General features: G+C 39.7%; 2 protein-coding genes across 6 annotated transcripts in view; one reads left to right on the plus strand and one right to left on the minus strand.

The window, feature by feature from the left end:
- The window catches only part of FIP1L1 (factor interacting with PAPOLA and CPSF1), a 71,352-nt gene extending 62,286 nt beyond the window's left edge, over positions 1-9,066 (plus strand). For 3 of the 5 annotated variants that reach the window (XM_023515992.1, XM_023515995.1, XM_023515993.1), the window contains 3 exons: positions 1,853-2,066; positions 7,796-7,933; positions 8,693-9,012. In XM_023515992.1, coding sequence (XP_023371760.1) covers positions 1,853-2,066; positions 7,796-7,933; positions 8,693-8,840 — 500 coding nt within the window. In that variant the 3' untranslated portion in view covers positions 8,841-9,012. Of the gene's footprint in view, positions 1-1,852; positions 2,067-7,795; positions 7,934-8,692 lie in introns of all 5 variants that reach the window. The other 2 variants (XM_003794601.3, XM_023515996.1) reach the window with 1 other exon arrangement.
- Positions 9,067-9,780: 714 nt separating this feature from the next.
- LNX1 (ligand of numb-protein X 1) overlaps positions 9,781-17,285 on the minus strand; it is a 117,072-nt gene continuing 109,567 nt past the window's right edge. Inside the window, exons 10-11 of the mRNA XM_003794604.3 lie at positions 10,718-10,876; positions 9,781-10,309 (exon numbers count right to left, since the gene is read on the minus strand). Coding sequence (XP_003794652.1) covers positions 10,174-10,309; positions 10,718-10,876 — 295 coding nt within the window. The 3' untranslated portion in view covers positions 9,781-10,173. The remainder of the gene's footprint in view (positions 10,310-10,717; positions 10,877-17,285) is intronic.

Raw genomic sequence — 17,285 nt, forward strand, 5'->3', positions numbered from 1 at the left:
TCCGACTTATTTGGGAGGCTGAGGCAAGAGGATCACTTGAGCCCAAGAGTTTAAGGTTGCTGTGAGCTATGACACCATAGCACTGTACCCAGGGGTACAATGTGAGACTCGGTCTCGCAAAAAAATAAATAAATAAATAAATGTGACTTCTAACTTAAGTTGGATGGTGGTCAGAGAACATGATATCTGTTGCATCCTTTGAAAGTATTTGCATGTTTTTATAAATGTTTCATATGTTTCTTTGTTATGGGGACTATTTTATAGCATATCCATCCATTGGATCAACTTTGCTCACAGTGTCTAGCTCGCATCTCTGCTGCTGTTTCATCTGTTTACTCTGTAGAATTCAGAGCAGTGTGTTACTCTCCCGTGATCGGGGTGGACTGCTTATGTTTACCTTCATTTCTATTAGATTTCACTCTTGAAAAATTAAAGCAATATTGTTACTTTCCTGAAGGTTTAAATTTGTTTTATCTTCTTGGTGAATTGTATCATCCATATTCATGTAGCCTCCTTTATTTCCCAGGTAATGCTTTTTATATGAGTCTGCTCCGTCATTAATACAGCCATTCATTTGTGAACTGGAGGTTGTTAGTATTTTCCGTGTTTTTCCCCTTCAGTCCTTTTCAACCTTTCTATGTGTATTTATGTCTTTTTTTATTCAGAATATAGTTAAGTTTTTAAAAGTACAAATCAGTAATCTCTTAACTGGTGAATTCAGTCTCTTTTTATTATTGAGATAATTGAGTTATTAACCTAACTCCCCACCCCATCCTTTTTATTTATTTATTTTTTTTAGAAACAGAGTCTCACTTTATCGCCCTCAGTGGAGTGCTATAGAGTCACAGCTCACAGCAACCTTCAACCCCTGGGCTTAGGCGATTTTCCTGCCTCAGCCCCCCTAGTAACTGGGACCACAGGGGCTCGCTACAGCACCCGGCTATTTTTCTGTTGCAGTTTAGCCGGGGCTGGGTTTGAACCCACCACCCTCAGTATATGGGGCCAGGGCCCAGCTCCCTGAGCCACAGCGCCGTGCCCCCCTATCCTTTTTAAGTCTTTCTGAATTGACTAAAGTTTTGGGTTGATTTATAAAAATTTGTTTTCCCCTGTATTGTTTTGAAAGTAATACATTTTATTTTCTTTTAGTAGTTACCCTTCAAAATTTATATTCATAGACTTAACACTATATACATAACGTTTGAACCCCCTTCTCCATCAATACAGAGGCCTTAGAACACATTAATATTTTTCGTAACTCACGTCCTGTAGTGGTTTATTATTTTAATTTAATTGTGCATAAATTGTGCTATGGGATAGCATGTTTTGTTTGAATTCACACGTATGATCACCATTTATTGGTTCAGCTGTTCCTTCTCATTGGACATCTCCTTTCTAGATATACTTTTTCTCTAAGTATATCTGATAGAAGTACTTTTGGTGAAATCTATTGGTTATAAGTTTTTTATTTGCTTATGTTTTTATTTGTGAATGCCATTGTTTTATTTCTAAAATATGATTTTGTTAAGTACAGTCTATCTAAGTTGATAGTTATTTTCTCTTAACACTTTACAACGTCCCAGTGTACTCTGGTTTTCATTTTTAATGTTAGGAAGTTTTAGTCAATCTAATTCTTGTTCCAGTTCACCTTGCATAATGAAGAGTGTTCTTTACATGTTAAGTCTTTTAAGATTTGTTCCTGAATCTTCCCCCAATAACTGTAGGTTTTCACAATATGATATTTTTCTTTTGTATTTATAAAATAAATTTCTGTTGTAACCAAATGGTGCATTTTGATGGGGTTTTGTCTTCTTTGCATGCACCATTGTTTTTAACTATTATGTCTTTTCTTCAGTTGCCTTTCCACATCTTCCTGGTTCTGCTCCATCATGGCCCAGTCTTGTGGACACCAGCAAGCAGTGGGACTACTACGCAAGAAGAGAGAAAGATCGAGACAGGGACCGAGACCGAGACCGAGAACGAGACCGTGACCGGGACAGAGAAAGAGAGCGCACCAGAGAGAGGGAGCGGGAGCGCGACCACAGTCCCACCCCCAGCGTTTTTAACAGGTCTGTGGGCTGTGCAGGAGTTTGCGCACATGGGTTTTATACACATTTTCGAATTTATATTTGGTGTGAGGAAGTGAATTCCAGTTAAGGAAAGCCATTCAAAAATCATTAAGGATCAGAGGCATCCCATTACCTAAAGCCAACAGTCTTCACGTTTGTTTAATCAGCCGTGCCTTAAAAGTATTTTTGTGCCCCTGCGTATCTTTTTATTTTACCATCTAAAGTTTATCTTAATTTAAAATACTGGACTAGAGAGAGATAATTTCCAGTGTATTTTAAAGATTAATATTAAAGAATATCAGTGGTTTGAATATGTCTAGTGGGTCAAGAACATGGTAGTGATTTGCCAAACACTGACATCTATTTTTTAAAAAATACGTAAGTAAGCTAACTTATGAGTTGGAAAATTTTCTTTTTTTTGTGCTTGAAACTTCAGTACTACTTCCCCTGTAAGAATTTTATTCTAGTGTGAACATTTTGAAATTTTAAAAAAATCTTGAAGCTGATTTTTCTGTCAGTCTTTCTTGCAACAACGTGCCTCTGTAAATTCAAATGGTTAAAGAAATTTATTGCATGAGTATTTTTTAAAACTTTTTGTCCTGATTTTAATTATCATTATCTTTATATGGAGTCATGTGCCAGATAACGATGTTTTGGTCACAAGGGGCCACAGGTTTGATGGTGGTCTTGTTATGATACAGGAGAACCTCTGTAAGTTGACCATTCAAGGAACTGTAACAAACTGGTCGACATGCAGACGTGGCGTGGTCAGAAGAAGGAGTTCAGTCTGCTGTACTGATACTTACATGTGGTGCATGTCCTGTCTGTGAAAGTCAGGTCAGCTTACAGAGGTGGTTCTGCTCTAATTTATTTTTACTGTACTTTCTATATTTAGATATTTGTAGACACAGATGTATGTTACATTGTAATTATGTGACAGTTATGTACAGTATTCAGTACAGCAACATGCTGTACAGTTTTATAGCCGAGGAGCACTGGGCCAGACCCTCTGACCCAGGCAGCGGATAGTGGGGCAGTGTGAGGCAGGTCTCTGCAGTGTTCGAAGTCGCTTAGTGATGCGTTTCTCAGCATGTCGGAATCCTTGTTGTTAAATGCTTGCTTATATAAATATACTGTAAATTTTGACAGTAATGGTAACTGTATCGTTTAATGAGATGAAAGTCCTTCCTCCCATCCCCAATTAATATATTTGTCCATGAAGGGGTATTGCTATTATTGGAAAAAAATAAGGTTTGCCCTAAAGACACATGGGTGCCCTTTACAGATTTTTTAAGATTAGGAAACAAAAAGAAGTCAGAAGGAGCCCAATCAGGACTCTGAGGTGTAGATGCCTAATGATTTCTCTGTGAAACGCTCAGAGGAACGAGTAGAAGCCTTGTGGTGGTGGCGGACTCCTCGTTGGGGAACCTTCCTGGGATATTCTTCTGCTAAATCTTTTGCTGACTTTCTCAAAACACTTGCATAAGAAGCAGATGTTACTGGGTTTTGGCCCCCAGAAAATAACAAGCAGAATGCCTTGAGCATCCTGAAAAAACTTGCCATGACTTTTGTTCTTGAACAGTCCACTTTTAAAAGCTTTGCCTGAGCCACGTCCCCCCTTTCTTGGTGACTTGCTTTGATTGTAAGATCCTCTCATGGCAGACCAGTTGAAAGTCACTGGTCTACAGGATCAAACTGGTAAAGCCATGTTCACCTGCTGTTAAAATTCTTCAAAGCAGAAGTTTCAGGATTTTGATCCCACTTGTTTAAAATTTCTACTTCTGTCTGCAGATGATCTGAGTGCAACAATTTTAGACCCACCTAGTGAAAAATTTAGTCAACTTTAATTTTTCAGTCAGAATTGTGTGAGCTTAACCAATCGCAATGTCTGGCATCAGCTGCTGTTATACTGTTAATCATCGGTCCTCTTCAGTTAGGGCATGAGCAAGATGAAAGTTTGTCCTTGGGAATTGATGTTGGATGGTCTGCCCCTGTAGGCTTTATCTTGGTTATCTTGGCCTTTCTTAAAGCAAGTTGTCCATCTCCATGAATTTGATGTTTGTCCTTGTTCGGTTTAGCAGTATTCACGTTGCTCTGAGGGAGCTCTTTTCACACTGATGTGTTTGCTTCTCAGTGCCTTAAACTGGACCCTTCTCAGACACATCCAATAAGTTTATACAAGTTTATTTCAGTATAAAAATATTTTAAAATCCAGGCTTAGTTTTTTTTTATAATGTTCATGTTCATGAACTTTTTGAAGACTCCTCATATTGTCAGGCTATTGACTAGTTGGCATCTTAAAACTTTACCAACAAAGAACACACAGTAGGAAACTAGAAAGGATTTATTAATTCTTTTTTCTTCCTTTAATTCCTCGTATGACTTATATATTGTCATAGGTACTTAATAAGAATTTATTGGCCAAATAAGTAAGCAGCAGTGTTTGTGTGATGGGACATGTGCTGTTGCCTTAAGCCACTTAAATGCATGAGTCTTTTTAAGTTCAAGGTCATGACTTTCTAGAAAGTTGACTTGTTCCTAATGTAGTGAAAATGAATATATTTGAGAGAGCACTGCTGTCTCTAGAATGTACACATTCTTAAGTAAGGAACTTAATGCCAAATTTGATAGGAAAGAAAAATAAATTTTTTTGCTAGAATTCACAAATTTTCTTTGCGAAAATTTGTAGAAGATTTGAGGCTAAATTCTTTGACTGTTCTATTTCAAATACGTGTAGAGATGTTACTAAATTTTTATTGAAACTTAAAAGCATTGATGATCAAACCGTGTTTGATTTTCAGGTGGCTGAGCCGTACGGCATTAGGAGTCAATGTTTACTTAAATTCAAAGTTTAAAGCCAAAGAGACAAAAGGTGGAGAAGTTGTTCTGAATTGCCCAGGAAGAAAATTCCACTCTGGAAAACCGAAGTGAAATATAAGTAAAGGGCGGTTGTTTCTGAAGATTGACATTTTAGCAAGATGGCAGCTGTGTGTGTTGTGTTACAGATTACAGGGCCAGTTTTGAAAATTACAGACCAGTTTCAACATCTGTTTTTTAGGCAGTTTAATTGTGAACCAGAAAGAAAGCTGGTCATTCTAGGATGTTTGAAATGAGCTCTAATGATTTCCAGGCCCAGAGAACCCTTTGTGCTACAGCCACTTATCAGAAAGGGGGATGGCTCTTCATATATTTTTGTGTGTGTGGCAGATTAAGTCTTGTACCATCTGTTGGAAAGTTCCTATCATATGGCTGCCTTCAGAAAATAAAGTTCACAAGAGTTGGTTTTAGGGTAAGAAAGAAAAGAGAGAGCTACAAATGACAAATTATGAGATAATTGATCTTAATTAGCGTTAGTGTAAATCTATATGGAATAAGAGACAAAGTAATCATAGTAGGGTGAATAACCTTCAAAAACTGATTCTGCTTCTGAAGAACTAAGCATTAATTCATCCACTGAAGACTGGCATTTATTGAGTACCTACACTTTATAAAATGTATTTGTCAATTCTATAAAACCCTGGAAAAGATTGGTGCCGGTAAACAGATGACAAAGCTGTTAGAGAAGTTAAGTATCAGCCTTGATCACTGCTAGGGGCAAAATCAGGATGTGATGGTAGGTATTTTCAGCCTCCCTTCTCCCCGCTGCCCCCCACTGCCTGTCAGGGCATCTCGCCTCAGACGCCAGCCACCCTTATACCCCCAAACCAAAGTACACAGTTACGATTAGGGTGTGTATGCACACATGTGCATATTTTCTGTTCTTTTAAAGTAAACATTTAATGTATCACGAATAACAACTTGCTCAGCAATACGACTTGGCATTAAGCAGAGCATTACTGAATCGTTACTTTTGCTAGGAGGACGCAAGCTGGTTTTTAAAATATGGCTTTTGTTTTCAATTAATTATTTTATTCTCAGATTTCTTAATTAAAATCTTGATGTTTCCTGTAAATTGCAAATATAATAATTTGTATTAACCATATTTTTAGAAACCAAAACTCTTTGACACAGTGTTCTAAAAGATATTTTTACTCTACGAGAGAATTTGCTGATGTTAGATTGTACAAAGTCTAAAGTATTGATTTCTATACTAAACAAAAAAGGAAAAAATAAGAGACTTGAAGGATTAAGAGAAGATGGAAAGAAGTCTAGAGAGGTGAAGAAAGACCACCCTTTAACTCCACCCATCAGTCCCAGTTCTGCCAGTCTGTGGGAGAAAGTGGAGACGCAGCTTACAGTTACATCTTGGTAGTTTTTAGCCACGTATGCCCCACCTCCCTAGATAGATGGTGAAGTAATTAGGATGTCAGAATGTAAGTTGCACAGTCTTTGTGCATTTTATATGGTTATTGTAGAAATTTCTTGGATTTGTTTTTTTTGTTTGTTTGTTTGTTTGAGAGAGCCTCACTCTCTTGCCGCAGGCTAGAGTGCCATGGCATCATCATATTTCTCAGCAACTTCAAACTCCTTCAAGCAATCCTCAGCCTCCCGAGTAGCTGAGACTACAGTGCCCACCACAACTCCTGGAAACAGAGTCTCACTCTTGCTTAGGCTGTTCTCAAACTCCTGAGCTCAAGCAATCCACCTGAGGCTCAGAGTTCTAGGATTCGAGGTGGGAGCCACTGCACCCAAATGTGATATTTGTCTTTTATGGTTATACTATCTGTGTGATGAATATATATTGAAGATATACCTGTAGCCATTTAGTTTTAGAATATCTACTGTGTGTCTCAGGTTTTCCAAATGATACAAAAGTATTGGTTAGAAATCTTGGCTAGGCACAGTGCCTCACACTGTAATACCAGCACTTTGTGAGGCCCAGGCTGGCGAATGACTGGAGCCCAGAGTTCTAGACCAGCCTGGGCAATATGGCAAAACTTATCAAAAATTAACTGGGAATGGTGGCATGCACTTCTGTGGTCCCAGCTACTCAGGAGATGAGAGGATCACTTGAGCACTGGAGTTTGAGGCAGTGAGCTGTGATCATGCTACTGTACTCCAGCCTGGGTAATAGAGACCCTGTCTCTAAAAAAAAAAAGAAAGAAAGAAAAAAGAAATCTGAGCTATGCTTTTAGGCCAAGCACAATGTCTCACCCCTGTAGTCTTAGCACTCTTCGAAGCCAAGGCAGGAGGATCGCTTAACTCAAGAGTTTAAGACCAGCCTGAGCAAAAGTGAGACTCCATCTCTTCTTAAAAAAAAAAAAAAACCAGAAAGAAAAATTAGCTAGGGATGGTGGCAAGGCCTGTTAATCCCTGCTACTCAGGTGGCTGAGGCAGGAAGATGGCTTGACCCCAGGAGTTTGAGTTTGCTGTGAGGTAGGCTGATGCCATAGGATGCTAGCCTGAGGCAACAACATGAGACTGTATCTCCAAAGGAAAACAGCTTCTAATTCTAAAAGGAGCAAAGAAAATGATTTGATTAAAATCAGTTACAGATCTCACTTTTTTAAGATAAGAAAAACCAAAGCATTGTTCTATAAATCTTGGTTACCCTGTAATAACTGTGAAAACACAAAACAAATTTGGTCATCTAGAATGATATGTAATTATATATTTTGTATTCTTAGCTCTACTGTTAATTTGGGAATGAGCTTTGTTTTTATCATAATTCAACCTGTTCTGGGCAGGGTGCTCACATGGTGCTCCAGGTCACCTCGTCTTTACAGTTTGAAATCATTTCAAATTAACTGTCCAGTTGCCAAAAAAACCTGTTTTTCTTCCCATTGCAGTGACGAGGAGCGATACAGGTACAGGGAGTATGCAGAGAGGGGCTACGAGCGGCACCGAGCCAGCCGCGAGAAGGAGGAGCGGCACCGAGAGCGGCGGCACAGGGAGAAGGAGGAGACCAGACACAAGTCCTCGCGCAGGTCTGTGCTTTACCCAGACAGCGGCGTGGCAGTCACTGCTGAGAGAGACGGACTGGGCTCAGGAAGTGAACGCAAACATTTCCACATGAGCAGTGTGTACAGTGTCCCCCTCATTGGAAGGTTCAGGATAACCATTGAAATAGCTGGTCCTCAGGAGGCTTCAGCAAAATTTTCAGAATCTAATAAGACTGTTTAATACCCCAAAACCACATAGAATAGCATAGAATAAAAATGAGAGATTCCACTTATTAACATTGTCTCATTGAAAGAGGTGAAATTTTGGCCTATAAAGCAATCTTTAATAAGTAAATATATTAAAGCAGTGTTTGCTTTAATTAAAGAAAATTCTGGGGTAATTTAGGTAACATAAAGAGCTATGTTTAGCTATTTCTCAAAAAAAATTAGCATTAAATTTTAATGTGGCCTGTTGGCTGAAAATGAGTGCTATAAAGCATTTCCTGTTTGGATCTAGCACTTCAAACTTGTCATTAGGCGTTCAGAATAAAATACACAGGCACTACTCAGGGGCGGGCTCACTCACCCAGGAATCTGGTGGACTGTCAGCGAAGGTGACTCTGTAATGTGATTATAATCTCTGCATAAAAAGTCACATAACTACTGATTGCTCCCCAAAATGTGTTTGAGGAAAAGCATGGGTATTTCAATCCCAGTGTCATAGTGAGGATTTACTTACAGTGGGTTGGTTTTTGTCACTAATTTTGTAAACATTTTAAACAACATGCCTGTCCTTTTTTGCAGTAATAGTAGACGTCGTCATGAAAGTGAAGAAGGAGACAGTCACAGGAGACACAAGCACAAAAAATCTAAAAGAAGCAAAGAAGGGAAGGAAGCCGGCAGCGAGCCGGCCCCTGAGCAGGAGAGCACCGAGGCCGCCCCTGCAGAGTAGGCGTGCGCCGGGCGCTTGTGCACACTAGCACCCCACACGTAGATACTATAAATCTTGTTATTTTTCTGCATAATGTTTAAGAAATTTACCTTTAATCTTGTTCTGTTAGTATGAAAAGTTAACTTTTTTTTTTCCAAAATAAAAGAGTGACTTTTTCATGTTAAGTTAAAAATCTTTGTCTTGTAATATTTAAAAATAAAAAGTACAGCAATGACTTTATATCCAAGAAAGTAATGTGAGTGGGTCACTTAGCAGGGAGCATGAAGAGCCACGTTTGGCCGTGGATGTGCACGGTGTCTGATAAAGGCCAAGGCTCCACCTCGGCCACGATTTTCTCATTAACCGAACACCGATCTCGTAAGAGGTGGTTCTGCAGAAGGCATCGAAGAGCCCTGAGATGAAAACTAGTGTCTCTCATTACTGCTGTGGAATTCTTGCTTAGCAAATTCAAGAACTCATAAGCATTTCCAATGTCACAACTTTCTGATGGTGGGTTTTCAGTGTTCTAAATTTGGGTTCATAGGGAAACTAAATGGGGTGCTTATATATCCACATAAAATCTAGAAGGCATTTGGGTGGCCTCTGAAATAACCTGCCCTTAGTGCAGTCTCCAGCAGGCACATGTTCAAACACTCATCATTGGGGTATACATCTGCACCTCCTGTGGCCCTCCACTGGGTTGGCCTTTCTTGATGCATTTTCCAAGGCTTATTGGCAAGATTTAGATTAGTCATTTCTTAAATTAAGAAAACACAAGTATATAATTCTTTGAGCATTTTTAGAGATGACCTAAGAGGTGTTTGTCAGTGATAACAAAGAACATGATATTTGAAAAAACTAAATCTTCTAAATGGTGGTAATAACAGGAAACATGATTATCACATACTAAAAGACAACTATAATTTTTGGAAAATATTTTATTTCTCATTTGATGAAAGGAACGTTTCCCAGCAATGCATTTTAAAAATCTTTTGGCTTTCAATTAAAATGTTGGTCTTTCACCCTTCGTAGACCTCAGCATATATCATGTTTAACTTCAATCAATTTGAATTCAGTGGGGCGTACAAATTGTAGCTGCTTGAGGGGTTTTTATTGAATAGAAAAATATAAACTTAACATTGTGGAGTAATAAAAAATCCTCCACACTGAATAAAAACTGTTAGTAATTTTTTATTTTTTCAGAGTCATTTTCTGAGGCGTGACTGGCTTTCATTAGATCATACTTCTGACATTTTTACAATATATTCTTTAAATACAAAAATCAACAAGATAAATATACTGTTTCAACTTAGCCTACTTGATCTTTCTGTATTTTTCGGACCCATCATCGAATCTATAAAAAAGTGCCAGGCCAAGAAACAAGCGTGAGAGTTATCCTTCCTCTCAGCTCCTTGAGTGTCCTTGCCAAGCAGGCGTGCACCATTCCTGACGTGCTTCTGCCGTTGACGGCCAAAAGAATGTCCCCACACCTAAAACCAGAATAAGAGGCGGAATAATTGATACTTTAATTCATGGTTGGCATCAATGCAAGTTTGTTTCGTCAGTATCAGTTTTTGCTACATCTGTCCATTTAAATTACTTCTAATTTAGGTATTTCCTCTCCTCAGATTTCTCCAAACTCATTATCCATTCAGCCGTTTTAGAAGGGACACCACAAGTACAGCAAGTTGTACTATGAGACCAAGAGTAGATGTAAATTGTCTTGGATTTCTTAAAGGTTGAATGCTACATAAACATTTTTAAGTTTTTACTCACCCTCTCCCCTCCCCCCATCACCAAAAGTACAGTGAATACACACCTTATTTCATATGGGGCCAAGTTTTTGCATAAAACATAATATTTGAATGTAAATTTTTTTAAGTAGTTGTTAATATTACCTAATTCTTCCATCATTGTATGCTGGTGTTCCTTCAACAATGGATTTGATAAAAAAAGGTTTGTTCCCATTGTATTCTTCGTAACCTCCTACGATGCAGAAACCCAGACTTCCAGCTGTGTTTCTTCGTAATACAATATCTTTACAGTTATACAAGTACCTGAAATAGAATGTAATCAGTGTATATGCACAGTTTAACTAGCAGTGAATAATGACTGATTCATCTCCCATTCCTTTCATTGGCTTTTTAAAACCTAAGTAACAGTACATAGGTCCTACTCAAAATCCTCTCATAGCTTGGTGACCTTTGTGCTGTTAGTGGACTTTTGTAATTGAATCTGTTCGCCATAGCTGAACACCCTTAAGAATATAACAGACCCATTGTGTTCTCTGTTTATACATCCACTAGGAAAGGTAATTTTTGGCTTAAAGAAGACTTAATACTTGAATTTGTATGAGCAAAAAAAGCTGGATATACATAAATACTTAAAGATGAGCCAAATTCAGACATACTTAATGGATATCATTTTACTCGTTGGCAGAAATAATTTTAGTGAAGGGAAAAATACTTTGAATAAGTGATCTCAATGAAAAAAATTTAAATCTAACCTTAACTACTTGTAAGTTTTATGGACCTCTGAGAAATAGTAGTTTCTACCTAGTTGTGCATGTTGGACTAGGTCACAGAGGAGCATGCAGGCGTGAAGGGAGTGGAGACAGGTGTGTGAACAGCTTGCAGCTCCCATCGGAGGGAAATAGTGGCAGTGAGGAAGAAGGAAGGCATCAAAGGGACGGAGGAGGAGAGACACAGCTCAGTCCTCAGCTAAAATCAAAAATGAGCCGGAGGAATCAGTGAGCGGCCACTGGATCCGTGTTCATCAGCAGGCCAAGTACAAACCGTGGAACAGCACAGGAGCCGGGGAACCCTGCTTGGCCACCATGTGTGTAGCTGTAGTCACGGGCCAGTCTGAGAGATGAGCATTTTCATGTTGGTGAAAAAATCAAGATGTGGCTATTTATAAACTGTACCTTAAAATATTCTTTTAACTTTTTTTAAGGCCAATAAACAATCTCTTGTAAAATGTTAAGTGATGAGGCTGGTCATTACATGTGCTGCTGACCTTGCTAATGAATTCATGTAACTTTATCCCATGATGTTGCTGAGTCTCGTTTGAAATAAAACAAGCTTTAGGGTTTGGCAAATTAAAATGTAGTGCTAAAATTCAACTCTTCCCGGTTTTCTAACTGTTGGCATATGTATACATCACTCACAATGTTTCCTTCACCAGAATGATCGCTGAAAAGGATGAATTTCAGTAGATTAAATAACCTCATCTTTATTATAACATTTATCTGCTGTATTTCACAGGAAACCTTGACGCCAGTAGTGAATTCATCCATTAGGATCTGCGGTGTCTCAGATACCATATTTACATAATGGTCCACGGCTCATGGACCAAACAGGTGATTGGCTATTCCCCAGACATTACATTCCCCCAGGGTCTGTGTGTGTGATCTCAGAGAAAGGAGGTGAGGAATTAGATGATGACTAGCCAAGGTCATGACCAACTGTCTGTCTTGACGTCTCCCAGTTGTCTTTCAATATATACGAGAGCACATAGTGCATGCAGTACTTGACGGTGTTTCTCATTCTTCATTGTTTTTTTCATTTACTACGTCCTTGGACCTTAAATTGACTCTGGCCTCTTGATACCCAAGAGAAGGTATTTCCTGGATCACCATTCATGTGTTTATATTGACCACACCCCATCCACTAGGTCCTTAGGATACATGGGTGAGCAAGGCACACCACCCCAGCCCTCCTGCACAATCCATCCACAAGATGTGTTGCCAGTTTTATTTCATTAACAGTGTTTTCCTTTAATTGTCTTGAGTAACTGGATTGTAGCAGTAAGAACTCAATGTTGAACCCTTGCAGAGTCAGACCATCATTAGTTGGGCCTGGTAGTTTTTTAAAACTTGGTTGAATTACTATGTGTTTCCCTCCCCACTAGGAAATGGGGCAGCTGTTTTTGATCAGTGACCTTTGACGTACAAAGTGGCCTTAAACTCTAAATTTAAATGTGAGCTTTTTTCCTATTCTGAGCTCATTCTCTGAATTGAGGCCTAATCAAAGATGATCTGGCACAGTGTAAAGTGGCGGTCCCCCCCACCCCCCGTTTTGGGGACTGGTCTCCTAGAAGACAAGTTTTCCACTGAATGGACTGGGTATGAGTCGGCAAGCAGTTGATGTATATCATGGTCTATGGGCAGTCAGACCTATCTGCCAATGATAATCTCCAGGTTCCCAACAGGCTCCCCCGACCTGTACCTGTCCACAGCCCAGGGGTTGGGGACTACAGGTGTAAGGACTAGCGGGGAGGAAGGATTTGGAGAACATTCTCTAACATATCTCAAGAATGGAAAAGCATCCGTGCACTCAATACTAAGATGAAACCAGTAGATTAGTCAAGGCAGGCCCACACTGGAGAAAAGCAAATTCAAGCAGGAGGGAGTGGTGGAGGTGCTTAGCTAAGTCCCCACCTGATGGTCACAGTATGGCACATTTCCTGGGTGAAGAACTCGATTACAACTTTAACTTACAAATGCAAACGATGTCACCTAATTGTATGGACCCTGGTATGAACCCAAAATTTAAAAAAAAACAAGGAATAACGGAGTTCCGTAAATTTTCCCCGTGAGAAAATTATGGTTACCTCAAGAATAAATTTAACTCCACTGAAATGAGTTAACTAAGTACGATGAAGTCTTGAGCTGATCAGAAGCTAAAGTTTAAAATTTTCCATCTATCCCCTTCTATGCCAATGCCGTGAACATCTGCAGACCCTGCCCAGCCAGGAGCTGGGTCTGGGGGACTAAGAAGGCGAAGGCACAGCCTGTTCCTTGAGATAGTGTTAGGGAAAAAATGAGTAGAAAGTGTGTAAGATCCTATTTCTTCCTGTTTTGAATTCTTCAAATCTTCTCATTGCTAAATGGTGTTCGAATACCGGAAACTGGAAAGACAGTGGGTGTGGGATATTTTGAACTCTTCTTGAAAGTAGAAAATGAAATCTATAACCAGTATTAGTTCTTTTAAAAATGGTCCCTTATTATTGCTTAGTCTCATGTTCAAAAAGGCTTCACTTCTTGGCCCCAATTGACACATAATCATTATCATTAACTGAATAGATTCCAGTGAGTAATTTCAAGTTTCCTGCTATGATTAACTTAACACTCCAGCTTCTGGGTCAGGTGCCTCTCAGTCTGTGGTGAAGGGCCAGATTTCTTGTTATTTCCAGTTTACTGCAGACTAATGCTTAGATTAAATATAATAAAAAATGAGTTTTTAGAAAAACGAAATTTTGGCCAGGTGTGGTGGCTCACACCTGTAATCCCAGCACTCTGGAATCCTGAGTTGGGTAGAGTGCTTGAGATCAGGAGTTCGAGACCAGCCTGAGCAAGAGTGAAACCCTGTTTCCAGCTACTTGGGAGGCTGAGGCAAAAGTATCACTTGAGCCCAAGAGTTTGGGGTTGCTGTGAGCTAAGATGACACCATACCATTCTACCCCAGGGTGACAGAATGAAACTCTGTCTAAAAAATAAAAATTAAAAAAAAAAAGAAAGAAAGAAAAAGAAAAAAATAAGGTAAAAATCCCCAAATCTTACAAAAGCATACAAAATAACCTACATTTTTACTGTATTTAAAAATATAAAACTACATTTTACTAAATATAATAAAAAACGTAAAAGGAAAACGAATCACCACTTCCTCAATAATGACAGCTGCAAAACTAAGCTCTCTGAGTTAAAGCTGTGTGAACTCTGTCATCTTCTTTTTATTTTTTTGATTACTTTTCTGAAATTTTATGTATTTTCAGAAAAGGTGTGTCTTGTCTTGACAAAAATCCAGAGAAGCTTGATTCACCATCCATAAATAGGATATTTACTTCCCTAATTCAGCTAATAATGTTAAACTATGTTTATTGTTAAAGCAGGTTTATTAAAAAATTTAAATAACTTAGAAAATAACTTTTAAAAAGAAATCTTACAGTCTCTCAGATTATTATACACCTCATACATATTTTGGTCACAGCTAAAAAGTTAACCTTAAAATGCTCCGGGTTGTAACGTGTGGGTGGGTCCAGCAGACAACTCACCGTGTAAACCCTACACCCCCCACCCCATTCAACAAGACAAGTTTGCTGACCATACACACAAATGATGCACCAATGTTCAAATGCTCTGCAAGGTTGTAAATAACCCCAACTTCTGTCCTTATACAGTTTGTGGGTCAGCAATAGGGTATTACTCATTGCTGTAAATAATTTTTGAATGTGTAAAATTGTTGAAGAATTGTTTCGGCTGGGCATGGTAGCCCACACGTCTCTCAACATTTTGGGAGGGTGAGGAGAGAGCATCGCCTAAGTCCAGAAGTTCAAAACTAGTCCAGGCAACATGGCAAGACCCATCTCTACAAAGCATTTTTTAAAAATTAGCTAGGCAGAGTGGTACATGCGTGTAGTCCCAGCTACTCAGGAGGCTGAGGTAGGAGGATTGCTTGAGCCCGGGAGTTTGAGGTTGCAGTGAGCCGTGTTCTCACCACTACACTCCATCCTGGGCAACACAGTGAGACTCTGTCCCTAAAATTATAATAAGAAAATATAATTTTATAATTATAGTTTATAATAATCTTGGACTAAGATTCCGCCTAAACTGCAGGATAATTATGTCTTAGGCAGGTTTCTTCGTAGTGCTGTCCTCCTCACCACCCTTATCTGTTCATTACCAACTGCCACGCCTAAGCCTCTTTTTCAAGCGTTCCTCTCTGTTCCTCACCACCGGTCTTTCCAGATCATGGACTGGGTGCCCATTCTGACAGATTTCGGATCTCATCTGGCCTGGATGCCTGCTTTGGGCTGGGTGGTTATTTTATTTTAGACCTCTAAATAAAGACCTTTAGTCCACGACCTGAATAGCAAGAAGCAGCGGGCCATGTGAAGCACAGCAGAGTATTCTGAACAAAGAGAGCCTGGAATTTTTGAAATTCAAAGAAAATAGAATATTAACTAAAAGAGACTTATCAAGAAGCAGCAAAACAGAAAGAGGAAGTAATGTGTACTTCAGCTAACCGGCGACAGGGCCAGAATGAGACGTGTCTCTTTCAGGGGGTTTTCCATTATATAATTTTATAGCCAGCCTATAATTTTATAGCCTGACTACCCTGCTGCTCCTGAGCAACCTTATTTGAAGAATGCAAATAAAGCCAGAAGATCTACTGTTGTTCATTTCTTATAATTGAAACTTACTTTTGATACTTCCTCGGCAAGTTCTCTAGCCATGGTAATTTTAGGTAAGAATTGGGCCTTAATAGTTTTTTTTTTTTTTGCAGTTTTTGGCTAGGGCCGGGTTTGAACCTGCCACCTCTGGTATATGGGGCTGGTGCCCTACTCCTTTGAGCCACAGGAGCCACCTTAATAGTTTTAAATACTGAGCCAGCGCCCGGGGGCCTTCTGGCTATTCTTTAGAAAGCGAACCAAAGGAAAGAGGCAGACACTATTACGTTACAGACAGAACCAAAGAGCACAACTGGACTCCAAAGCGGCACCACCAGGAAGTGAAGCCCTGCTTGAGGGGTTTGGTGTCCAGCTTCGCCTGGCAACACTTAGAGGGCCGGTTCAGTGCAGGTCACGGGCTCAATGTCATCGCTCTGTGGCCTTCCCCAGCCACCTACATAAGAGCAGGCATCTGCCCAATGGAACAACAAATGTGTTGGAATGCAGCACCATTCCGTGATCTGGGAAGATTGGAGGTGAGGGTCAGTGTGAAATGCTTGAAAAGGAGATTTTGGGGCTGTGATTGTTGGTAATGATATAAGTAAGGACTATGAGGATGAGAAAATACTGCAAAGAAATAAAGCAAGAGGAAGTCTATAATATGTCCATTGGGTTAATCCATAAAGAGGTCTTCCGCGATATGGATGAGTATAATTTTGTGGCAAGAGCTGTGAGTGAGGAGGAAAAGAAAAGAGGAGATGTACGAGGGTCAATCACTCCCAGAAGTCGGCCTGCTGGAGAGCAGCTTGCCGTTGTTGAACACGGAAGAGACTTGAACATGTTGAACTGGTAAGAAGATACAGCCAGTGGAGAGGGAGGACTGGAGACCACAGGAAGGGGTGGGAGGATCAGTGAGAGGCAGCAGGGGGGACAATCAGGACATCACTGTTGAGAGGACAGGGGGCTCCTCTTGCATGGTCCTAGGAGGCAAAGGAAGGCTGGATAGGAAGTATTCAGGTGGCACAAGAGGTGTGAAGGCCGAAAGTTATAGAAGGTGTAATCTAAAGGGCCTGGATTTTAGTTTGTGAAGTAGAAAGCAAAATTATCTTCTAGGGAGAACGGGGTGGAGATGCTGGAGGTTTAATTTGCTCAGGGTCCATGAGACATAGCTGCTGTAAAGAATGACAGGGTAGAGCTGACGGATGGCTGTCATGGCACACTGGGCGGCACTGTGGGCCCAGCTGAATGTTGACGACGCCCAGGAATCTAAAGGAAGTCAGTTTGATTTTTTTTTTT

The sequence above is a fragment of the Otolemur garnettii genome, unplaced genomic scaffold (genome assembly GCF_000181295.1).
Source record: "Otolemur garnettii isolate 467f Iridium unplaced genomic scaffold, OtoGar3 scaffold00083, whole genome shotgun sequence".
Classification (NCBI taxonomy): Eukaryota; Metazoa; Chordata; class Mammalia; order Primates; family Galagidae; genus Otolemur; species Otolemur garnettii.